The sequence below is a fragment of the Siniperca chuatsi genome, linkage group LG18, assembly GCF_020085105.1.
Source record: "Siniperca chuatsi isolate FFG_IHB_CAS linkage group LG18, ASM2008510v1, whole genome shotgun sequence".
In the NCBI taxonomy this organism is placed as follows: domain Eukaryota; kingdom Metazoa; phylum Chordata; class Actinopteri; order Centrarchiformes; family Sinipercidae; genus Siniperca; species Siniperca chuatsi.
The window spans coordinates 9,866,338-9,893,088 of NC_058059.1; the positions used below are offsets into that span (position 1 = coordinate 9,866,338).

General features: G+C 40.0%; 1 protein-coding gene and 1 long non-coding RNA gene across 3 annotated transcripts in view; one reads left to right on the forward strand and one right to left on the reverse strand.

Annotated features, from left to right (window-relative positions):
• LOC122865366 overlaps positions 1–26,751 on the forward strand; it is a 71,000-nt gene that overhangs the window by 36,010 nt on the left and 8,239 nt on the right. The window lies entirely within an intron of this gene.
• The window catches only part of ctif (CBP80/20-dependent translation initiation factor), a 53,674-nt gene continuing 31,260 nt past the window's right edge, over positions 4,338–26,751 (reverse strand). The window contains exons 9-14 of one of the 2 annotated variants that reach the window (XM_044173701.1): positions 24,282–24,362; positions 19,439–20,030; positions 18,037–18,336; positions 14,560–14,715; positions 8,012–8,065; positions 4,338–7,326 (exon numbers count right to left, since the gene is read on the reverse strand). In XM_044173701.1, coding sequence (XP_044029636.1) covers positions 7,105–7,326; positions 8,012–8,065; positions 14,560–14,715; positions 18,037–18,336; positions 19,439–20,030; positions 24,282–24,362 — 1,405 coding nt within the window. In that variant the 3' untranslated portion in view covers positions 4,338–7,104. The remainder of the gene's footprint in view (positions 7,327–8,011; positions 8,066–14,559; positions 14,716–18,036; positions 18,337–19,438; positions 20,031–24,281; positions 24,363–26,751) is intronic. The other variant, XM_044173700.1, reaches the window with a different exon arrangement.

The window sequence follows — 26,751 nt, forward strand, 5'->3', positions numbered from 1 at the left end:
GCACCATAAGATGGTTTAGAATGTATTCATGGTGAGGGTGAAATTTCTAACTCACATAATATTTTGGTTTATGACCAAATACCTTCAAAACTTATGTCATTCCCATCAGCCTCTGCTGTACTTTGTGTTTAGCGCTAATTACCAAATGTTAGCATGCTTGCTAACATGCTAAACTAAGGCGGTGAACATGGTAATCATTATACATGCTAAACTTCAGCATGTTAGCATGGTCATTGTGAGCATGTTAACAAGCTGAATTTAGCATTTAGCTCAAAGCACCACTGTGTCTCAGTACAGCCTCACAGAGCAGTTAGCATGGCTGTAGACTCTTAGTCTTGTTTTATAATGCAGAATAATTAGTTAAACCTATTGATACAAATTAACCTGTTTCTAGAATTTTCTATAAATGTATCTTGAAACACGACAGATTAGGGCAGATTGTTTCACTTGAATCAAGAAAAATTACACTTGATTCTGGAAAATTCTGATATTAAGTTGATTTGTACCAGAAAGAGGTCAAATTTACTTACTGCACTGGCAGCTTTTTCATATGTTTTAAGAAAATAAGACTCAGGACTCAATTAGAAGAAAAAATTACTTTTTTGCAATGATATAAACATATCTAATCACTAATGTGTAAATCAAAATTTATTTTTATTCTTCTTCTTGCCGGCATAGTCTCTTCTTCCCTCAGATATAGACATATAGACAGTTGTTTTTGATAAATGTATCTCTGAAGATGCTTGATTCTGTTGCCATCTAAGCTATCGGTGAATTGCCGTGCCTTGATGTTGGTTATATTTGCTTATGATATTGTTGAATGGAGGTGCTTATAGGTGTCTGAATTTGATTATTAATCCTTTTTAGGCCAGTATCAGATGGTGCAAATTAATGAATGATGATGCGATCCATTCGCAACCCCAGAAACCAATAATTTGGTTGATTTACAGACTCAGCAGGTTCTCCACCAAAAGGGCCACTGAAACAGTTCATTCAGGAAGTGGGCAGGTCATGACATCATTTCCTCCACTGCCAGTCCAGGAAGCAGGAATACAGATTTCCAGTTTCCGCTCTGGTAGGGATCACGTTTTACTTTTCCTCGAAAAACTCCATTTTGATTTGATATTTTGTGTGTGTGTGTGGGCTGTTGTATCTAAGCACCAATACTTTTACGTTTATCCTAGTCATTAAGTTTGTACCATCTCTTTATATTCTGGTGTTTTATTAAGACGCAGCTGACTGTTTTTAATATCAATCAGCACTTTATTACGAGGGTGGGGTCAATAAACAACACATAAAGGTAACAACAGCAACAACACTACTACATACACACAACCAACAGAGAAGCCAAATATAAAAAACTTCCCATATTTTACTGTCATAACTTGGTCTGTTGAATTAGGCTTTATTTTAGCCAGGACAACAGATAATGTCAGGCTCAGTTTGACACAGTAAATGTATTTTGTAAACAATGAAAAATTAGTAGTATTCCATACCGAGTAAATGGCAAAATGTAGAGGTATATAGGTGGAAATGACTAGAAGATTTAATTTGGAAGCAGCCATAAAGAAATAGTGGTACTAAATGTACTATTAATAAATAATTGCAGTCCAGAGATCCACATTAGACTCCAGAATCAGTACATGATGGTCAACTAAAATGTCTGAATCCAAATATAGTTGAGATAGAATCTGTGTTTTGGGCAGTGGAATAAACTACAGTACAGTAGCTGCTGCCGAGATGGAAAGGTCAAGAGAGCGAGCTAAAACCACTTCGTAGCCCACAGTTATTGATTTCTCCCACAGCAAAGCATACTGTAGGAAAACATCTGGGGAAGCTTCTGTTGTTTTAACTCCACTTTGTTTTACACAATATCTGGCCTCTGGCCTCCTGACCAAACAGAATAGATTCTGCAGTATTCTCCTCTAGTTTGTTTGTGATGCTGATCAAACACAGAAAGACGCACACTGTGCAGACGGGAGGGCACGCGCAAAAAAATAAAGGTCTAAAAAACACAATGTGTGAGCCATCAGACTGAAATACGAGACGCATCCACACACAGGATCTGCTGGCGCTTATGTTGTTTAAGTTTGTGTGTGAGTGTGTTTGAGTGTGTAAGCAGTTATCTTAATGTGAGTGTCCTCCCTCCTCGTCTTTGGTTCGTCATCAAGGCCAACTGAGATGCAGCCTGCTTTTGTCTGGCTCAAACAATGGGACGGTACTGGTGTGAGTCACCCTGCACACACATACACACAAATCCATTCATCCATCAATGCCAGCAGAGAAAGCAGGCAAGGCTCAAGTCATAATATGATGCCATGAAGCACGCATGATTAAATTTACTCCTGTAGTCCATATTAGGGCTACAACTAACAATTATTTTCATCATCGATTAATCCCCGATTAATTTTCTCGATAAAGGGATTAATTGTTTAGTTTAAGAAATGTCAAAATATTGTGAAAAATGTCCATCACAAAAAATATTAACAACTTCGCTAGGAAATATCTGGGTCTTGGATAAAAGTCAAAAGTTCAAGTTTGAATACATAAAAAAAGTAGGGTTAGAAGAACTATGACTCCCAAGATGCATTTTGGCAAGAAACATCCAGTGACTGAGCATAAAATACTGTTATGTGTGCCATTAAGAGCAAGCTGAAGTTTAACATTACAGTGTTGAGAAAACAGATAATACAATCTGCAGCTGAAATCAGTTCACTTTTGGATTCTGGGTCAATTATGGATGAACTTGGCAACTATGGTGCTGTGTTTTATTCACAAATTCAACGATGGAACGTTTTAAATTCACTACCACTCTGAATCACATCCTGACTAGCTTCTTCTAGCAACGGCAGCCGAGGCTCATGGGTATTGTAGTGTTTAGACGCCAAAATAACGGACAAAACCTGATTTCTCAGAAACAAAGTTGAAATAATTAAAACTTGTGGCCATAACATAAACCTATATACATGTTGCGTTATTTGGGAGAGTCCCGAGTTTCTGTTAAGAAATATTAAAGATATTGTTTAAAGAAGAATTTCAGTGGCTTTTGCTCGAAATGATTGTCAAAATCGTCTGATTAATTTTCTTTTGATTGACTAATTGTTTCAGCTCTAGTCCACACCATTAACCTTGCAAAGATTTTGATTTGAAACTTCAACAATAAAAAGAGCCTACATCAATCCATATAGCCTACAGTTCTTTCTTCCATCCATCAGTCAATAAGTCTCTTAATTTTTCCCTCATTGTGTCAATTGCAGACAAATAACACCATCTTGTCTCAATGTGATCTGATTCTAAATTGGAGACACAGCTACTGTATCTTACCAGTTCAGGCTCCAGCAGCATAGCCAACCAACAAGAAATTATCCCTCAGGGCTAACATCCCTGTTCAACTGTCTGTTTTCACTGCACAGAGCCAAATTAATCGTGATGCTAATTGTCAGCCAGGGCCTCTGTCTTTCTTCCAGCATGTGCATTTATTCCTCAGTAAGCTCCCCCATACTGTCCCAAGATTCAGTAATTTCTATATATATCTATATGTTTCCTCACTTCATCTCATCTTACATTTATTTCACTTTGTCACCATTTCCTCCCATTTACTTTTCTCCCTCTCTTCTTCCACTTCATCAGCGGAATGATTTTTTTCTTTCTCTACACTGCTTTTGCTGCATGAGTTGGTCTATTACTGTATCTTCCCTATTATCTCTGTGTGTATTGTGTTAAAAAGAGAAGCTTACACGTATTATGATTCTAAATGAAACAAAACCATCGTCATGAAGCCATCTCTGTCAAGGACACAACAGAGAATCAGAAAACAGCTTCTAATGGTGTTGATGGCAAATTCAAAGTGTGTTTCACACTGTCAAGTGTATTTAAATATTCTGACACACGGGATTATGTTGATTGATGTGGACAAGTGCTGAAGGACGTCCTATTGGTTCTAGGGACGGGGTGGGAGGCAACCCCGACACAGAGCTCCCATTGGGACGCCCACAGTTGGGGAGCCCCAGGCATGTGTCAGGGCTATCCAAAGGCAAATCACTGGCCAAGGACGTGCTGCAACACACAAACACATGGTTATTAAAATTCTGAAACGTGGTCTGTTTAATGTGTGACGATGTAAAGGCGAAGACGTGTAGATGAGTTCCAGTGTGCACATGTATGAATTGTTAGTATAATGACCTACTGTGGTGCCAAGATTAGTTACAGTCTATCTGGTAATGGCAGAGGAAACAGCGTGTGCCAGTTTCTTTTCTGATGTCTGAATATCTGCATGATACCACACTGACTTCCATGTGACTGTTGTAAAGTGAGCAGACAGAAAAAACACACCACAGTTTATTCCATCACATCTTTTATTTTTTTTTCTTGTTAGTTTATTTTTCAGTTGCTTAGAAAACAAAACAAGAGCTCACAGATGACCCACTATTGCCAATGTGTGCGCCGACCGGAGCCTCGTTTTTCAATATTTATGAGAATATGCAAATGAAGGTGCGTCTCATTCAATCGTCGAGTGAGTCATGTGACCCGAGCAGAGGGGTCTAAGGGCACGCGGGGTGGGGAGGCTCCAGTGCCACAGACGAGGGGGGCGATCCCCACCTGCCCCCATCTGCTGTGAGAGCGAGTCGCTCTTTGCATAATGGAAACTCACCGATGGGTTTTGTTTTTTCTTTTCATAAACTAAAACACAGTAATACCACACTTACACACTTGCCAGCAAGCTAGGTATCACAACTGTCTCAGATGTCAGACCCACCAGATGGGAAAATATATATATATAAATGAGCTAAATATAATTTAAATAGAAACCTAGAAATAAAATAAAAACAACAAAAAAATAAAAAATACAACAAATCAGTTCTTAAGCAGAAACACACTTACAGACGACCAGCCTGCACCTCCAAAAACATTTGTGAGCTTTACATCACCCTTCTCATCTAACTAATCTTCTGGGGTGTGTTTCTACCACACATGATCTTAATTCTTGATGCAAGACAGAGAAAATAATATAAAAACACTTAAAACTGCCCACAGAGATTCAATGGGAAACTAAGTATGTGTATGCATGTGCATGTATGTGCATGTATGTGTGTGTGGTGTGTGTGTGTGCCTACTCCCAAACAATGAGATAGTTCCTGATAGAAATGCATGGGGAGGCCAACTTCTAACCATACAACCACAGTTTTCCTGTGTTCCTGTTGCACTATCTCCCTCTATTTCAAATGTTTTTAAATACTTGTAAATATACTGTATGCAGATTATATATAGAGCCCATTTACAAATGGTACATGATTGGCTTGGTACGTCAATATCATAGTTCACACGTTAGCTGGAATAAGGGTCACATATGACTAGCTAATGAGGTGATACAATAAGATTTCTTCTTTTCATCATTGTCATCTTCAAATACACAGGTTAATAGTTGTCATTTTTTTCTCAAAAACAAAGCAAGATCAAATACAGTTTATTAAACACTTGCAAAACGTCCACTGCAAAGAATGGCTTGAGTAGGAGAATGTTTTAAAGAAGCATTTCACTTCCTTTTCTCTGTGTCCCATGCTTGATTTTTTTTTTCACATCACTTTTTTCCCCTCTTCAAATATGTTTTTTCTTCAGCAACAGAATGATGTGAATAAGTACTGTTCAGTCCTCAGCGTGCCCTCTGCTGCCTCAGGCCCTGCAGGCCCTGAAACAAGAGAGCTCCTATAAAAATGGATAACTGACAAGGCCACCAGTCTGTTAAAACTGCTCAACCCATTTTCTCTCACTACTGAGAATAAAATATTAATCTACAAGCACTGATTCAAATTCAAACTTTAGCCTTTTTTTTTTTTATTTAAAGCAAATCGCCTCAAAACAGTGCAAAACAAATCAAACCTGTGCAATAAGGCCTACCACTAATACCTCATACATACATTTTACCATAAAAACAAGACTTCAAAATGAAACAAAACAATGAAAACACTAAATGATTAAAAAAATAATATCAACAATGTGGTTAACAAAGCATGGACATGCTTAACAGAGGAGAAGAGATATTCCCCTGTAGGACAAAAACAAAAGAATTATCAGCAGTGTCTATTTTAATGCTTTTCTAAAGCTGCCCCCCCCCCACCACTGCAATATTTCTACTGCATCTATTGGTGACAATGGCCTGAGCAGGGGTGCCAGAGGGTTGTGTTAGGAGTGTGTCGTCTCACATGGACTCAAGTAGCCATCTGCCACCCTACTGTAGCCAGCCTGATCCTTATCGTCAGCCCAGCCCGGCCCAGCAGGCCCGCTGTCTCATCCCCACAAAAAGGCTTCCTGCTGGGGTGTGTGGTGGTGGAGAGTTGGGGGAGACAAAGGCAGGGAGTAGCTGTGGGAGTTGGGGAGCTCCACAGCAAGGCCCTTTGACCTGGTCCCTGGCCCGGTGGGGCAGACAGCCCAGACAGACAGCACCGTGTCTACTCCCTGCCGCCTCCTCCTCCTCCTCTCTCTTTTATCAGCCACACAGACCCCAGGGGCTGACGGAGAGACAGAGGAGGGGGGAGGAGAAAGGGACAGAGAGAAGGGGAGGGTGGTGGGGAAATGAACACAATGAAGAGACTGACACGGACCCCCCCATTCATCTTTGGGTACGGATCTCTCTATTCCCTACGGGCAGGCTGCTGCCCTCTCCTCCTCTCCCCTGTGTGACCCCTCTCTTGTCTGTTCCCTCCTTTATCCCTCAGCAGACACAGCCAGGCGAACTCCCGGACTGTGTGGCTAAGCACGCCCCTACAGGTCATATATACGTTACTGTTTTCTCGAATGTGGGTAGAATACACTTTTCCTTGTTTGAACGCCACATGTAGTGTTGCGTTGATGGCTCAAGGCCACCAGTTTGGTAGATAGTGTCTGGTTTGTTTGTGGTAGTGGTCGCCTATCGTGGAGAAATGATCGAATTGTACAGTTAAGTTCAATACCCACGTTAAGCATGTATTTATTTAGGTAAGAGAGTGACGTTATTATTAAATTCCTCTGTTTTGGTAAAACTAGAGGAGCAGATTGATGCTCAACTCGAAAATGTTTCCTCTGGGTGTCAGGGTAGCTTGTCTTCTTTCCTCCTGGGGAAGCTGGCACCTAGGCAGTGGTGGTGAGCTTTTGGATGGTACGGTTGTAGTATTGGGTGGTGAGAGCCTCCAGGGGGCTCCAGCGATGTGCATGCAGCTCGATGACCTCCATGAGGAGAGAGCGGGTCAGCTGAGATTCGGCCGGACAAAGCATCTTGTCCCTGACGGCTGCTAGAAGCTCTGTCATCATCTCTGGGAGCTGCTCTTCCAGGAGACGCCCCATGCTCTGCAACTGGAGGAGAGAAAAAAGGATAGAGGATGACAGGTCAGAGAAAGTGTGCGTGTCCCTTACTGGGAGTGAAACACAACGTCTGGCACCTTGTTACTGTGGATATAGTCAGACAGCAGAGGTTCACACACCCTCTGGCCATAGAGCTGTGTGTGTGTGTGTGTGTGTGTGTGTGTGTGAGAGAGAGCCTGCTGGTAAGTAATCAAGACTGCAAAGGATGTAGGTGTGTTTGTGAGCATCTGGGATTTGTTTGCCAACCAGTGCTCACCTGTCTTTGCTCTTTCTGTTGTTTTACCTCTGTCTTATTTTCACATCATCGCTGGCGAGAGCTTTCTGCTCTTGTACAATGACCCAAGTCTGATTTAATCCATAATTCTACTTACATTCACCTGCACTACTTTATTATTCACAACCCTCAGGAGACTTTAGAATATCTAAGATGTGTGTTTGAGATTGTTATAAACACAGTTGCTACAGTACTGTGCATTTAAATAAAACATGGGCTTTATGGGTTTCAATAGGTCTATTTTTATGCTGTTGGAATTTCCTTCTCACATACATTTGTTTAGATTAGATTTTAGATGTTTTACTATATTTAATTTTGTTGCATGGCTCTTACACACATTTCAAATCTTCCTTTTGCTTCAATCAAAGACACAAGTATTAACTATGTGTGTGTGGTCCATACCTCCATAGAACAGCAGAGGACTGCATCTTCCTTTACGTCTGTGGACTCTAACAGCTAAAAAGGGACAAGAACATGTGAACATGTGAACTATGTGAATAAAATGGGACACCGCAAAGCAAAGAGCTGCACACAATGAAATAAAGCAAGAGAAATCTAAATGTAGTTACACAAATTAGTCCAGCATAGTGAGTGAGCAAAACCCAACAAGGCTAGCAGATATGTATATTTGGATGTAGGCCACATGGGTGGGGAGATTAAGGAAATGCAAGTGTTTGTGTGTGTTAATCAGTTCACAAGAAAAGGAAAAAAGAAAAAGACCTAATCCCGATTGTAAATATTTTCTATATTAACATTTTAAATCTTGGAAGTCAACACACCAGGCTTTCATCCTGGCAAGCTAGCTAACCATCACACATCAAGGCTTGCTTTATGCACACTGTATATCCCCATACACACACACACACACACACACACACACACACACACACACTGTAAAACAGCTAATAAACATGCTAGCTGGCATTCTCCCCAACACTGGCCACAAGCACAAATACCACTGGTGCTTTCAAACAATGCAGGAAGGGATGCTAGACTTTGAGCATCTAGTGTCAGATTATAGCAGAAAGGAATTTCGTTAAATACTCATTTTCCAGCTCTAATGCTGTTTTACGCCTCACAAGTCTGTTTCCAAAGTGCTCATTTGATTAACCTGAAGGAGTTTGGAAAGGAAGTAACAGGGAGGGCGGGGGGGAGGGTTTTTGCTGGAGTGATGTCTAATTAAACCCTGGAAGCGTAGACCTGCTGCAAAATGAGCAAAACATTTTAAAAAAAGGTTTAAATGCAGGGTACAGGCACCGAGTTATAGAAAAAATAAGTGAGATTATGGGGTGACTACACAGGAACTGATTGTGTTTCAGAAGCAGGATCTGTGATTGTTCGTTCAAAGTGATGGACCTACAGTCAGTTTCAGCTCATTGTTTAACTGCCCGGCAACTTTACTGTTTTGGTTCAGTCTCACCGCTCTCATAGCGTTGTTTTCAGTGAAAAAGCTCTAAAAACCCACTGAACACTTCCTTCAACAAGCTGGTGAACATACGTGGAGCATTTAGCAGCTAAAGAGCCAGATATTTCCCTCAGGAGTTGGTAGAGACCCAAAACAGAGCTAAAAGAGAGTGAATATTGGACTTAAATTCGCCAGATGGACAGAAACACGACTGCAAATGAACGATAATGTTGCTCCCTAAATTCTGTTTGCTAACAAGTTTGCCATATCAACTTAAAAGGTGATATGTCAATGTTATGTTAACAACTTGTTTCCACTGCAACCAAGTGGCCAAAAAAAAACAGTTATTGCCGGTTTAAATCAACAGGATCAAACTGTTTTAGTTTTTCAGTTGGTGTGATATAGAAGCCAAAAAAGCCACGGCCAACTGATGGAACCCACCTACTGCATACATGCAAGCCAAATACCTCAAAGTCTGTCTGTGTTTCATATAAACGCATGCTTTAAGAAGGAGCTCTAAGAAAAACTATCATGAAAAAGACGTCTGTATCTTCAGAACTGAAAAAGAAACAAAGATCACCATCATCTGATGCTACGATCCACATTCAACACGAACTGGCCTGTTATTTCCACACTGTAAGAATTAATGGTATTCCACCTATCATTCAGGCCCAGTAGTTGCACAGACGTCAGTTCCTCAGTATGCTTAGACGTGTGTAGTGACAGTGTAGCTGTTTGATGTGGGAACTCAAGTCTTGTCGTTCCTAGAGTAGGAGAGCTATGTGACAAGCATGATTAGCTCATAATGAGTTCTATGCGGAGCCTAGAGTGAAGTTTTTGCTCAGTATGTTTAAAATGGTCTAATCTATAATTAGTTCTGCAATAGCGTTTTTTCTCCGTCTGTTCTCCAATGCGATAGCTCTCCTCTGTTGCTCTTACACCATAACATGCAGAAAAAACTGTTCCTGAGACTACTTAACACACAGAGTCTCTCTGCTGCAGCTGAAAACTGTCAGTCAGATCTCTGGTTAGTTACATCATTAAGAAACAAAGCTTGCTGCACTGGGAAACCTTGGGATTCTTTGTGATTTCCATTGACAGTATTTTCATTCAAAGGACATTTGATCAGGAACATGAAAAGCAACTAAAACTAGGACAGCTGTGATCCTCTTGCAGCACTGAATGGAATAAATACGTCCATCATGACAACAGCACCTTGAATGACTCAATGGAGTCAACTAGAAAAACATCCTTGTTCATTTAAATGTTCTGCTGAGGCTTCATCTGTCTTTCAGTTTGACTTCATTACTCATATATTTGTATATGTTGAAACCTGTCATCATCACCGCTCACTAAAAGAAAGAAAGGATGTACAAGTGCTGAGAGAAGGGTAGTATCAGGATACTAATGACATATAGAGCGCTCAAAGTTAAAATTATGACTACTTCAACTTTAAATGGGTTTCCAATAGTTGCATAGCAACAGCAGGTCTAGCATCAGAACAGCACTTCCCTTAGTTACATTCCGTAATATTACTCTTTTACTATCACATCAGTGCTGTACTTTACTAACTGCTTTACAAAAAGGCCTATAAACAAAATAAAATGTATAATATAACACACATGTTTGATGCTCAGAATATTTAAGGTACAGATTTTTACATGTACATAATCATTAACCTAATATACTGTATGTTCAGAGTTGATCTTTGACTATGACGGCCCATGCTGACTTTCGAAGAGGGATACCAAGGCACAATATAAATAGCTCCTGAGGTGCATGTGCATGCTTTCTGCAGTGTGCAACTGCAAACCAATATCCTGATGAAAGCCTCTTGGGGCATGCAGGTCATTTGCTTCAATAAAAGATGGTTTTATCTGTTAATTCAAGTGCCCTGCTACCTGCCTTCTGATTTTCCACCACTATAAGGCTGTGTAGGACTGTTCCTCCTTAAGAAAGACATGTTTGTTAGTTCCTTTTGTCTTTTTTAAGGTATGGTATTATAATAATCAATTTTTTCCCCATCTTGCCTGTGCAACTTAGTAGGCTGGGCTTTACATACTTTTATACTTCGTTCTGGGTAAGTATTCATACCTGATTTGACAGAGTAGGTGTATTTAAACTGTTTAATGTATGTTGTTTGGCTCAATCACTGTTCTAAATTTACACACTCACCACAAAGTTTCTTAACAGCCTGCTGTTTGTAACCACAGTAACACACTGAAACAGTAACAAGCCCAATAAACAAACAACACATGAAAGGAAAACTTTTGCTTCACAAATTTCATATAGTGAGCCTGAAACATTCATTAAAAAAGTGTGCTTCAATGCATACATGGTTGAGGAATATCTAATATCTTAATATATGTGGATTATTAAGGGGCTATAATCGATATTTTTATAATAACAATGTATCGTGACAGTGATTTTCAGCTCATTGTTTAGCTATCCGGGCCGCAACTTTACTGTCTTGGTTCACACTCACCCACTCATAGTGTTGTTTCTAGACGCAGCAGGCAACTGTTGTATTAGACTTTGATAAACCCACCGTATGCTACATGCCCAGCATTAAACAGCTGACAAAGTTAGCGACTAGCTGGTGAACATAGTGGAGCATTTAGTAGCTAAAGATGTCGGTGAGCAAAACCGAGCTAAAAGCAGAGTCAATATTGGACTTACATTCATCAGTTGATCACAAACCAAATCAATTAAAATACAAAAACTGCTGAATGTGTAAACAGGCAACTGTTTGCCGTAACAACTTAAAAAGTGATGATATGTCAGCAGGGTATCTGCACATTTTAAGTACAAATTTAATGACTTTTAAGACCTTTTTAATACCTCTAAAAAATAATACCATTACTGCTGCAAAAGAAATCAACAAACTAGACTACAGTATACACTGAGTTTGAATTACTGAAATATTCAGTGCACATTAACTATCTTCTAATTGATGAAAATAAAACTGTATGGTGGTAGTCTGATGAATGGTACCGGGGCCTGAAGGCTTTGCCAGAGCAGCAGTGGAGGAAGAGGTATTCAGATCCTTTACTTAAGTAAATGTACTAATACCACACTGTGAAAATACTCCACTACAAGTAAAATTCCTGCATTCAAGTATTATCAGCTAAATGTACTTTAAAGTATCAAAAGTAAAAGTACTCACTGTCCACTAAAATGGTCCCTGTCAGCACTTTACTGTTATATATGATGTTTCTGAAATTAATATTACTGCTGCATTAATGTGTATGTTGCATTTTACTACTGTAGATGTTTATGGTTGAGCTAATATTACCCACACATTTAATGTAGTTTATTCTACAGCAATGCATCATATTCTATAAGATCATCATATGCTTGTAACGTTGCTGTCCTGTGAGAACCACGTATCTCTAAAAAGTCAACTTTTCGTGAGCTGTGAAAAACAGCCCTGTTTTCAGCTCTGTGATGATTTATTTTCCAGCTAATCCGAGAGGGTTTTAAATTGTTTATTTAGTTTAAGAAGTAGGATAATTGTCTCAAACCATAAAAGGAACACTTCAAAATCACCACATTTGGAGATACATGGTTTTCACTGGACAGGATGGGTATGAAAAATTCTGTCATCCGAAAAGTCACTAGTAACTAAAGCTGTCAAATAATTGTAGTGAAGTAAAAAGTACAATATTTGCTTGCAGCGTTGCGTTCTTGGTGTTTTCCTTTTCCCCGCTGTAGCCCTCAAATCGAAAGCTGTATAAACACGTTCTTCTTCTAGGTTACACTGCGGCTCACAGCCTGGGCACAAGGCGTACTACCACAACCTACCAAGCGGAGTGTACGGTACTTATTTAACGTACAAACAATTAGATGTGTTGCGGAAATGGTCATTGTTGTGAGATATAAAATACTGGTAAAATAAAACATAAAAACTGAAAAAAATAAATAAATAGAAACCCTCATGCATTGTGCCCCAGATCAAATTTAATGCCTCCCCTCCTACAATTCCAGACATTTTAAGACATTTTTAGACCTTGAATATCAAAACTAAATTTAAGACATTTTAAGACTTTAAGGATCTGTGGGGACCCTGGTCAGTTTACAGCTTTTGCTGCCAAAAAAATATCCATAAATGTAGGTTTAACATTTCTGGCAAGTGAGCATGGTGTGTTCTAATTTATTTTAAGGTGTGTTTTAATGTGCACTTTGTGGAGGATTATCTAACTTAGGGCATCTATGTGGATTGTGTCATTTTAAAAAAACATATTGGGTTGTGTGAGTCATATGGATGAGATCACCACTCATTAAGTTGCTCTGTCTATATGTACAGCTGTCATGTATACTCAAACACACTTCCTAACACACCTCAGTTGTTACCTAATCCTGTTCTGCGGGCTACAACTACAGAAGACAGCGGCTGCAAAATGCACTGCCACACACACACACACACACACAGGCACATATGCTTTCATATGCAAACGCACACACATACACACACAGGCGAGCGCATGTTATCGCACATAGCTTTTAGCTGGAATCCGACAGCTACATGTTACAACAGGATAGACAAAACAACAGATGGATAAAAATCAGGAACAATGGCTCTGGGAAATAGAGATTGTCGAACAAGGACATGGGCTCACAACCATAAGCACACACACACACACACACACACACACACACATTCACACACATAATTATACAAATATTTTGACATTGTTCCCAGGTGTGTTCTGACCTCAAGCATCAACAGGCTAAATCTGACACCACTGATGCTGGAGTATGAAGGTTTGTGTGTATTTCGGACTGGTTACACTGTACGTCCACACCCTTGGTCATGCTGCTGAGCCTTCTAACAAGCTGAGATAATGCCCTGGGCATACGCTCAGACAGGGTGTGGATGGCATTAGTTGTCGCTTGATTGTTGTGTTTGTTAGCGGGATGCAGGGTGTGTGTTGAGTGCCAGACCGGCGGAGGTGTGGACGTGGGTGGTAAAACTACCTGGCACGTGCCTCAACCCTGCCATTATTTTTTCTCTGCCTCTCAAACTACACATTAAAAACAATTTTCACTCCGAGATTCTGCCATCTCCCTCTCCCTTCTCTTCTACCTGTCATGCCATGAGTAAACTTCCTCTGCAGTAACTGTCAACCTGACCACAGTCTCTTCTGCTTCCTCTCACCTCTTCTCTCTTTCTCCCCCCTTGCTTGCTTCCTCTTTCAATATTCCATCTGTCGTTAACCACTTCTGTATTGTCGTGCGTCTGCTGTGGCTACCCCATATGGTTTCCATGGTGACCAAGGGACTGTGTATAAGAGCGCATGACCAGCTGATGAGAACTGAGTCTTGGGTCACGAATTTTCCTGGAACTGATGGTGTCCTGACTGTTTGCACCACTAACCAAACCCCACTGTGGTGTCTAGAGTCTAGACTAGGTCTGGTCAAAAACAGGAAACTGGCTTGGTGCATGTATCGATCTGAACAAGATATACAGACACAGCGGGACGCTTTCGTCTTATTGGAACAAGTGGATGGGGTTGATCGACTGGTTAATGACATACATACAGACCTCTCGTAGGCAGGTGTAGATGGGACACACCAGCACCCTGAATGGCTCCCCATAGTTGCTCCTCATGGTACCAAACACCTCACACAAGAAGGTGATAAAACCTAACCACCTCTCCACATCTGACTGCTGGAGCTCCTCTCGACGGGAGAAGTCCCTCTGTGGGGAGAAAGGAAAAAAAGATGCCAATTAAGTTTGAAAAATACACTGAAACACTACAGTCTATCCAGCTTTTGAAAATGTGTAATACAAGTCTAAGTAGGCGGTAGTTAAGAGGATATTTAAGTTTCATAAATTCATAAACAGTGGTGGTAATCAGCATTAACATCTTTGCTATCTCTCTGATGGGAGTTTTTGTAGGTGGCACACGTATTAACCTCACAGCTTAAAGTACTTAAAGCCAAAAAGCAGCTGAAAAACACATTTAACAAATTCATGAATTTCTTTTATCTGCCAGAAGTAGAGGAGAATATGTTAATTTGGTTTGAAAGTGAAGGGTAGTGAACTGTGTCAGTGCTGTAAAAGTGTTGGGGTTAATATGGGTTAATGCTTAATGTGCACTTGTAAAGATGTTATATGGCAGGTTAAACTGAAACTTTATAACAGTCAGAGCAACTCACTCTGCTTCTCATTTTTGTATGCCGTTACTGTTGTTTGAAGTGCACTGGAAACACGAGCGGCTTATATTCTCACAGACTCGTACAACTACACTGAAGGCCTGCTTGTACACAGACATACACAAAATCTGCAGCCTTGAATGGATCCGACAAAAAAACTCCCTCACACTGTCAAAAACAAACATACCACACACTCAAAAATAACTACACACACCTCTTATATAACTCCAAGGACATCGCCACGGTATTTGACACCTAAACAACAAGCTAGCAAAATCGCAGGACACACACATATAGCAAAGCAGACAAAAAGATGACTGAAGCATTAGCAACAGAAAAGACAAGGTTATTTAAGAAAAGAAGATGATGAGGAAGGTGCCAACATAGTGGAGGGAAAAAGGCCAAATGCTCTTCTCAACCATGCCAAATAAACAGCATCTTTCATAGGTAACAGTCTGGCTACGTTTAATCAAAGCAACAAACCCTGACGCCTCTCTTTTAATAAGCAGAGCGGTCACAGACTAATTGCCCCCACATTGAGATCCAGGGGTCTGGAAGCAACATTGGTAATGACAGCCTTCATGAGCCCACTTATGACATTTAAAATGTTTTAAAGCAAAAAGCCAAAATGTCAAAGACAATGAGGGGGTCCGTGCTGGCTGGGAAGTGGGAATTAAAGGGTGAGGAGTAAAAGAAGAGGTGGGACCACACAGCTGTGAAAAAGGGGGAATAAATAAAAAGCAGAGAAAGGGGGTAAAAGGATTAAGGTTGGATTCACTACTTCTGGGTTAGAGATAAAAATATCAACATCTAAAGAAAGAGGTGTTTCAATGGAAAAACACCAAAACAGAAGGGAGGAGAAAAAAGTACAGTGTAGGAGTGTAGTCGAAAAGTGCATTGCAGGAGAAGGAAACAGGAGTAGGAGTGAAGGGAGGGAAATGCCAGGCAGCAGGTGTATGTCTTGTTTGCCTACTTGTAGACTGTCTGACTAGACCGCTCTGGAGAGGTTGTCTGACTCTCAGGATGGAGCAAGGGGTGAAAGTGTGCAAGGAGAAGTAGCGAGGCACTGGCCCGTGTCGTTCTGGGTGAGGGGAGGCGATAAGACGGGGGAGCACGGTAATAGAGAGCTCATGAGGGACGAGGAGGGGGAGAGAGGCAGTGAAATATACAACGGCTGAGAGGATGTTTTCATCATGGGTGCAAGACTGGAACTGTGCAGTTAAGTGAAGAGATGGAGCGTAAGGGGGGCAGTCTCTCTCCCCTGGGTGTTTAGATTAGCTACTTTGCCCGCTGACATTTACAACTGAAAGTGCTTTCTCGTAAAGCTATGGCTGAAAGAAACTACTGAAATTACAGAGATGATTTTGTTAAAACATACAGTATTAAAAAATTACTGGTTTGCCAAAAACATCTATCATCAAGCGCTGCTAGCTTAAAATGCACATCTGAGAGCATCTTGTTTACAGTAACTAATGTATTTCTTGGGATATTTAGGTGGAAGCTACACAGGGAGGGATTACAAAAGTAAAGCAATAGACTTTAGGGAAAGAATGAAAGGTACTGTTATCCAAAAGATAGAAGGGTCATTATCGCTTAATCGGACACTAATTTGTTTGGTTAATCAATTGACCATTTAGTCTATAAAATGTCATAAAAAAAGTGGAAAATGACACTCACAATCTCTCAGCCTGAGGTTGACATCTTTAAATTGATTGTTTTGTCAGACTAACAGTCTAAATCCAAAGATATCTAATTTCCAATTGTATAAAAACAGAAAAGCAGCTTCTCATATTTAAGAAGGTGGGACAAGAGCATGTTTGACCTTTTGGCTTAATAAATGACGATTCAATATAAAAACTGTTTCTGTCGATTGACTTAGCGTTTCTAACTAATTGACATTATTGTAAATCAACTGTTGCTGATAGCTTACTTGCAGACTAGTACGAGTCCAGTAAGAGATCCCACATCAAGCTGTAATAGAGCCAACACACTGGATTCCTCCAAAAATATTTTTGGAAAGCAAGCATCAAAATGAGCATATATTAAAATATCTAAGTGCATAAAACTATATACAGAAGATAAAACTTTTTTTTCTAATTCATAACTGAATCTAACAAGATCCACTGAGATTCAAAACAGTGGTGCTGCACAGACAGGAGCAGAGACAGTCATATCACAGTGTTAATTTTTTAAACCATGGTGTAGCTGCTCTGTCAGCTCATTATCAACACAGTAGCTTATTGCTCAATCAGTAGCCAGTCTCCTACAGCAACAAAGCAGTGGAGGAAGAAGTACTCAGATCCTTTACTTAAGTAAAAGTAGAAATACCATAATAAGGAAGTAAAAAAATCTTGAGTAAAAGCACATGAGTATTATCAGCAAAATTTTAAAGTAAATGTAAAGTATCCAAAGCACAACTACTAATTATGCATAATGCCCCCTTTCAGAAAGGAGGGGTCTAGAGGTCCTCAAACATGATTTTTTAATATCTTATGCACAAATATGTAATGGAGATACTGTTTCTAAATTACTTTAAACATATTTTGTGCATTTCTGTACTCCTGGCTGACTACCACGGCACTGATGTGTCAAAAATATGTGAGGTTGGGCTCTAATATTTACCATACTGCATTTAAACTTTATCTACCTACAGTATCCATTCATCAAATCTAATCAATAGTAAACTTAGTGTTGATTTTAAAATGATTCAAAGCACATGAAATTAATGAGATTGTTTTACGAAATCTGAGTTATCTGAATACTGAAGAAAGTCTTGAAGAAGAGATTAGGAAAGCTTGAAGCAGCACAGATGTCTGTCCTCTGCTGCACTTGCAACTAAGTGATTCCCTCCTGGCGCTCTCACCTGCAGCATGTTGAGAAGCAGCGATCTGAACTTGGTCCCCTCCACCATGAACAGCGCCATCTTGTCGCAGAGCTTGGCGGCTGTGGCGGCAAAGCTCCTGTCTGACACGGCCTTGGAGTAGATTGTGCTGACCACCTGAGCCAGGGTTTCCTCGGACCGCGCTGAACACTGAGCCTCCTCCATGAAAGAGGCCAGCTGCTGCTCCACGCCGCTGCTGTTGCTCCTCATGCTGTTGAGAAGGTCCACCAGCCGGTCCATGCTCTGTGATCCGGAGCCGGATGCCTCCACACGTGCCTCTTCCTAAAAACGGATAGGACATGAGTGGTAGAACATTGGTGATAGTACAGTATTCAATTTCAACATAGATTTGACCACAACCTAGAAGTTATTTTTCAGTGATTAAGTAAATATTGATGATGTAAGCTTTTTATTCCTTACAGAGTAGTTGCTCTTGTTAGAAAACATGTCTAATATGTTGATTAAATGTGGTTGTATTTAATTTATTTACACTTAACATTTAATTGACACCACCTGTTATGTTCCAAATGTTTTTGATTTTAAACTGGTTGCTGTTTAACACTGTTAATTATAGAAAAGTACCTGGTTGGGAACCACTAGGCTAATGTGTGCACCAGCATGACAACTGACACTCACTTAGCTTTCATGTCAGTAGCACATGACATAATCAACATGACAAGAAACCCAATTAGTGGTTTGTGACATGTAACTAATATGCTAGATTTTAGTTTGATTTATTGATCTGTGTGAATATTACCATGGTATTAAGGAAAAATTTTTAAATATTGACCAAATTAGGAATTTGATAGTTACATATATCTGGAAAGAGAAAAAAAATGCTGCTTAAATAAGTTGCAAAATAAAAAAAATAAATAAATATTTTATAATATATTTCAGTACACCCTAATCAAGCAAAAGCTGGCTCTTAGACTGGATTCATTGATTCACTGGTGTCACTGAGGATATGTTTATTAATTCCTGCCTTGCTGCCTGCTGGGGAGTCCCGCACTGTCAAATCAAACCAGCCCTGGTGGTAATGAGTTAGCTGTAGAATGAGGAAGCTGAGAGCAGCAACACAGTTGGCTAACTCTCCAGTGGACACAGTGGAAAACATCAAAAACTGTTAAGCTAATGCAGCTTTACTTTCTTCACCTCCTTATTGAGAACATCCCCTCCCTGCCAGTCTAGGTGTGTCAATCTGAATGCTAAGTAACTAAGTGGATGAATGACTGAAGCACGGCAGTGCAAGAAAAGTGTCTACATGTCTGTATATAATTATACATAATTATTAACATAATTATAAGACTAAATGGTATCGTGTGTGTACACATTAGTCCTGATTGCCTTAATACTGACTGACAGGTACTAAGCAGCTTTTCAGTACCTTGTCCTTTAGTCTTCTCCTCAGCCTCTCCTTTGACGATTGCAGCAAGCTGATTTTGGGTTGGTCCGACCGGCCCTCGCTTACCTTTCCACTTCTTGGTGGGTTGGGAGATTCCTTATTAACGGTCAGATCTGGGACAGCATTTGTACTGGGTGTTGACTCATATTGGGGTGATTCATTGGGACTCTTACTGCTCCAGTCTTGAGGAGGTCTGATCTGCACGTCACCCGGTTTTACATTCTCTGTCTCTTTGTCTTTGGTTGTTCTTGGGGGTACTCCTTTATCACCTGTAGCATTTGTCTGTCCATGCCCCTGACCTTTCTGATTGTGGTGCCAACGCCGGTTCTGGCTATATCCGTGGTGTGGGGGTCCTCCTTGGCGCTGCCCATGTCCTCCTTGATACTGGCGAGGTGGCCGACCAGCACTACTGTTTCTGTTATCTCCCAGTTCTGTTAAATTCTGATGCTGTTGGTTTGGAGACTGTTGTTGGGTTTGATCCCTCTGGTGCTGCGGTGACTGTTGTTGTATCAGCTGAGGTTGGTTCTTCCCTCCTCCTCCGCCTCCTCCTCCTCCCTGAGGCCGCTGTTGTCTCCTGGAATCAGAGCAGGGTTCAGTTAGCTTCATTGTGATGTAGCAGCAGCTGGCTTTTACCTTAAACTGCTCTGCTCCACTCTGACCACCATGATGGTCTACAGCCTCCTCCCTGCTGCTCTGTCCCCTCTCAAAACCTGCGTTAGTTTAGTGAAAAGGTTCCATTTTCTGTTTTATCTTCAACTCCTTATCACAGTGCTCTTCTGTAAATGTTACTATAACAATTCACAACCAGACACAAAGCTATCATCTACTGATAATCTAAAAATTCAAAAGCCCAATGCTTACATGTGGATGCACAGTGTGTCTATGTTTTCCTGTCCTGCATAGCTCTGTCCTGTTGCTGCACTGGCTCTGGGCTTGACAAGCCACTGACATATGGTCCAAGGGATTAGTCATCCTGGCATCGAGGACGCAACCTATTATCTGCCTCAGCCTGTGAACTCAACTAGCAGCAGCAGCTATCACACCTTTGTTGAGATGCACTCAACTCTGTAAGTGCTTTTTACACCGTGAAATTGTGAAGGCCACGTATAAATGCCTGATATGATCTGCAAATGAAAGAAATCTTTGGCATATATCATCTTATGGCATATACCAGACATAATCATATTTGGTGTGTCTGTAAATGGACAGTTTGCAGGGGACAGCTACAAATGCAATGCTTTTGAGTCCTGAAAAAAAAAAAAAGTTTGTTCTGCTTGCATATGTACTCAGTGACAATGCAGTGGGGGTCTTTGTAAGTTAAAACAGTACAAAATGCTCAAGAGTTCCTTGCAGTCCAGCCTTTCTCCCTTTTTGAATACTAGGCACAAGGTTTCTTTCATAGCCCTGAGGCTCTGGAACACTCTCCCCAAGGAATAACGACAGGCTGTGTCAGTGACTTCTTTTAAATCTAAGCTTAAAACTTACTTTTATCGCCCCTTCCATGATTTCATGGGATTCTAGTTTTTATTAGATATTGTGGTTCGTTTAATATTTTATTCTATTAATTCTGTGTTTTATTTGTTTTTATGTTGTTTTTTATGTGTTCCTTGCTTGCTATGTGAAGCACTTGTGACTTTGTTTTGATAAGTGTGATATAAATAAAGATATTATTATTGTTATAATAATTATAGAGAGAGAGTGTACAAAAAAAAAAGAAAAAGATACATAAAAGCCATTGGGCTATGTAAGTCTTGTGGAGGCTGGATTGATGATCAAAGAAAGGCAACTTTCCTAAAAGTTCATCAGTGCCAATGTGGGTTTCTTGAACTCTTCCTTGAACTTTTTAGTTCAGCAAACCTTCAATAGCTTGATTTTTAGACCAAAACATGAAAAATGAATTAACAAGCCAGACATTTTTTAAGGCTGTGTCACAAAAGCACATAAACCTTGTGAAAGAGAACTGTGCGGCACTATCATAATCAAAAGTGAAGTTTGCAAACCTCCTTTGTAAAAATGTTCATTCCACCCCAAATAAATTCATATAACAACAACCTTGGAAATGTTCTTTGAGCTTCAAAGAAATCTACTATATTCCTGCATGCAGGTTAAACAAATTTTAGCAGAAATTTAGACAGTACTGATGCATGGCAGAGATAATAGATTTGATTGTACAAATTAAAAAGAATATTTAAAAAGTGGTAGAAGTGGTAGTTTCAGTTTTAAGGGCCCGATGAAAAGAACTGAGGGATAAACCAGTACATAACTCCAGCAGCCTATGTATGCCTACTGTATGTATATATTAGACAGTGGGTGAACACAGTAACATAAACACATGCCCAGTCTTAATTAATTCATTATAATTGCTATGTAATAAATACTACCCTTTATTATTTACCTATGATAAGTTTTGAGGCCATAATTTGGGGTATTATTGTATTGGATTGCTTGATATTATAAATGTTATTGTCTCCAACACTTGTACATACAGACGGGTAACAATTAAAGTAAAAAGCTACATAAATGAGAAGTAAATGGCTCCATTCAAATAGGGGCCATTTTGTTATGGTATGGTCTGGGTCAACTTGGTCACTGCAAATCAATACAAAGATGGGAGTGGTCTCCTCCAGGATGACAGTGCGTTCCCAGTGTCAGATCTCAACCTGACCGCTGTGTCAGACAGTAGCCTGGTTCCTAACCTCTGAACCAACATCAACATCTCAGATTTTTTCCTTGATTCAAAAAGATCTGGAGTTGTGCCCATTGACAGCTGTTTCCACCGGTTTGAGAAACAGTTGAGCAATCAGAGCTTTGTAGGTGGATCAAGAATGGGGACATCATCTTCCTATATCGTATTCGCTAGCTAGTTATCTAGCTACATTCAGGAAAAATACAGACAGAAAAATGGCAACAAGCGTGCATGAAATCGCACAAGACAGCATACAGAAGTAACTGAAAGTGACATATTTCTAGAGCCGCAATGTTGATGTTTTTCTCTGAGTATCTTTGGGTTTTGGACTGTTGGTTGTGCAAAATAAGTCATTTGAAGACATCAAATTGGGCTCTGAGAAACTGTGATGAGCATTTTCATAATTGTTTATTTAGTTGCAGCCCTAGTTGGTTTTTCTTTAAATTGTCATCTATCTGTACGTGTGTGTGTGTGTGTGTATGCTGGCAGAAGAAGACAAAGTAAATGTGTCCAAGTGTATTTATAGTCATTTTTTGTGTCTGTTCATTTGAGTTATGTCTCGCCTGCCCCCTCTGCTCCACTCTCTCAGGGAGGTTGACAGACGGTTCATCTTCTGACTCTCTCTTCTACCCAACAGCCCTCCTTCAACTCTATGCAAATATTCTCAGCGTCTTTCTTAGTCATATGTTCATCAGCCCGGCACAAGTTTTAATCACTAAACTAAGCTCGACAGTACACAATGATAGGGAACACCCTCTTGTCAGGCAACTCCTATCAGCATCCTTCAGTGTCTGTTTTTTCATTTCTACAATAAACTTTTAATTACTACATAGCTGCGTATCAAGGTTTACATTTTTTAACAAATGTTTTACCTAATCATAAAATAAATTGCTTAAAGGGGACCTATTCTCATTTGCACCTTGCAAGTAGCCTTGCATGATTCATATGATTCACGCGCTTAATGCCGACTGAAGTGGAAAATGTCTGCTGTCAGGAAATATCAAAAGGTAACATAGCTAGTAAAATGTTATTCTGCTGTTACCAAACGACTGTATAGTATCTCCTTGCATGTCGGTTATTTGTATGCTGGAGTACATTAAATGCCTATAATACTACTACTAATAATAATTATAGTTTAACAGGCTTATGGTTTGGAATAAACTTGTTGCTTAGCGATGCTGTGCCTGGAACAATGACCATATAAAGAAATCCGTGACAAGCTGATGTCAGCTCGTCGCGAAAGTCGACCATTGGAAACGTTGCAGTCTGAGCTTTTTGCTCACAGGGATTACTTTTACATACGTTTACCTCATTATTTGAAACTTTGGCCACGTTTAATATGAACATCCGACACTGTAACATTTTATATATGACAGAAAATGAGGAAAAGTACAATAGGCCCCCTTTAACGTTGACTGACAGAAATTGTGAGATCTCATTTAATATGACTGCAGAGGGTGAGATTTCATAATCTTTTGCAAAGCCGTAGACTGCTCAGAGACACCCTGAGTCTCTCTCTCTCTGTCAGACACACATTCGCTCATCTGATGATTAATCTGATCTCTACACTAGCTGTTAGTCCAGGCTCAGCTCTAATAAGCCCTTCTCCTGATTTACTGGTGATGGGGAGAGGTGAATGTGAGACAGTAATAAAATGTTAATCATATTTAATAACTGCGAGCTCTGCAGTAGCTTGAGTGTTGCTCGGTGACCATCCAGGGAGATGTTTGCATTAAGGATAAATGATGGGGCCACTGATGAAATTTCATCTCACGATATCTTGTTACTCAGAAACAGGTCGTCTCTGGCTCGATCAATCATCTAATCAAATGAGAAACTGCTGTTTTTTGGGTTGAGGTGATGAGCCGGGTAACATCATGGTATTAGTCAGATTTAAATTAGTGTCTGATGTTGCCTGGCTGGGTCCCACTTTTTTAAATCCCTTTATTTTCATCCGATATACTTCTCATTTTCAGCTATTCGAGAAACAAGAGAAGCACTTTATTCTTGTCTCACCAATTATCAGCTGACCTTTGGAGGCTTTGCCGAGTAGAATAAATCAAATCACTGTGTCAAATGTCGAAAATATATTTTCAGGTCCCATTTTGTGCCCAGGATCTGGCTTATGTTGTCACTAACCTGGCTGAGACTTGCCGCTTTCCCCCAGGGCCAGTAGGCAGAAGTATGGTTAACTGGTCTCGGGTGAACTGATCAACCACTCTACAAGCAGGAGAGGAGGGTGTGCCACAATGCAGGTGATTGGAAGGATGGAGAGAGACGAGGGATAGATGAAGAGTGGTGTTAAGTGGCAGAACAATTTGTAGAAAACGGCAGGGAATTTTTATAGATAGCGTGAAAGAGGAGACAGGAGATTATAGAAGATGGTGGGGAGCATGGAAGCAAAGAGGGAAACAAACAAAAAAACTACAGGTTGATAACATTAAAACAACATGCATAGAACTACAGGAAGTCGTAACTAAAAAGGTGAAATGATTTGGCAGATATGATCATGGGAGGAGGTAGGATACTGATGATCAATCATGGCATGTTGTTGTGGATGTATGGGTATGTGGATGGAGAACTGGTGGACCCATTGGACCATTGGTTGACCCAGACTAGCAAATCAATTGGCCCCGAGGGAAGAGCCTGCAGGCTAAACAGTCAATATCATACCCAGAGCTTCATACAGGCAACAACACTGGTTTAATGGACTGTGGGGAGACAGGTTTTGGCTTCCTTACTCAACATTTGCATTACTCGTTACACTGATTTTTAAAAAATGTTTTGATACAAGTTTTGAGGTTCAGAACTCAGGGACATACTGAATATGTGTGCATACATGCATGCATCAATTGGAGATTACAGTCAACAACTTTGAGTCATCGTGGCCAGAAGATATAAGCAGAAAAGCAGGCGGTTCATCATAGGTGCAGAAAAACAAGCAGATCTGCTGTGTACTTTTACTCGAGTACACAAATGCACACACACACACACACACACACACACACACACACACACACACACACACACACACACAGAGCAGACATCATCTTGATCATAAAAAAGATTGGAATTGGTACTCCATGTGGTGACATTTAGAGCCACACAAACTCTTTTAAGAATTATCTCTCTCAACTCAACAGCTCAAATGATGTTTGTTCAGCTTATCACTTTAAAAAAACAATGTGTGGAAACTGGATGTTAGGCTTAGTGTTTGGTGTTAAAATCATCTTTCTTCAATTGTAAGTCAACCTTCTAGATGCAAGACAGATAATAAAGTCTAGATGTGTAAAAGCTCCTCAATAATGAACAGATCTGCATCTAAAACGAGCAAAAAGGGACAAAGAAGGAGCATATTAGCGCCTTCTTTGCCCCTTTTCTGTTCTGGAGCAGAGAGCGGTAAGCAGCACATTCCAGTAAATCACAACTAATTTCAGCCCTGCTTGACGTGCATACTAAAGTAGAAACACATGCACTGCCTCCCCTTTCTTTTCCTTCCTGCCACAGCCAGCCTACACTTTTCCTTAACTCAATCTCTGTCTCACTCTGTTTCTCTTTCTTGTGCTTTATTCAATACACTCAGCCCTCATGCTTTTTGCACATATACCCAAATGATCAATATTTATCTCCATATTTCACAAGTATAACAATATCTGTGTAGTTTCTCATTACAATGAATATTTATTGCCACAGGCCATTTGTGTTCTGTCCTTGTTTATAAAGCTAAACTCTGGTACTCTGTGCTACAGGTTGCCTCAGGCTACAAAGAACATAATAAGAAGTAATTTATCCCACAGGCAGGGGCGGCTCAATTCTTAAAGACTCAATTTGAATCTTTTAGGTGTTTTTCTTATATTGTGTAAATTGTATTCTATTACTTGGAGTATTCATACTGTCAGTGTTTTTATGTGTATACATGTATGTTTTAATGACCTGCCAGATGGACCAAAGACACATGTTTACCTTTGTGGAAAATACAGTTATATTATGTTCTAATTTCTTCACTTCTTTCTCTCTTTATAATTGTTGCGTACTGTACAAAAAAAAATATCAAAGATTCCTACAGAGATCCTGTTAAGCAGAGATCTCTCCGATGAATGATTGAGCCAGTTGTTGACTGCATTGTGAGAACAGGCATAGCTTCATTTTTCTTTCCAGTCTTTATAAAAGTCTGCTTATGAAGTTGTACTAATCCCCTTTTCATGCCTGTCCAGTCTTCTTATCCTCTACCTCATCTCTCCTTTGACATTCTTCATCCCCACCCTGATCCTGCTTTTCCATCTCGGCAGTGCAAATATACAGGTATATATACTTTTTACTTTAATTTTTTTACACTTTTAGTATTGCCTTATTCACAGGATTAACTCTTTCTGCAATTAGTTCTAAACCTTTTTCAGTATTGAGGAATCTGTATTTTCCTGCACTGTTTGAGCATCCTAGGCAGCGTCTTGTTCTGCAGTAGTAGGCTATGTTTCACATTTTTCCGTATTGTTCCCAATGATTCAAAAAGGGTTGGGTTGGGGTGTCTGTGGAGGGAAAGTCATGCAAGACAGTGCTTTCTTTTAAAGTTGCTTGTACTTTGACTTCAAATTAGCTTGGTATGCTTTGA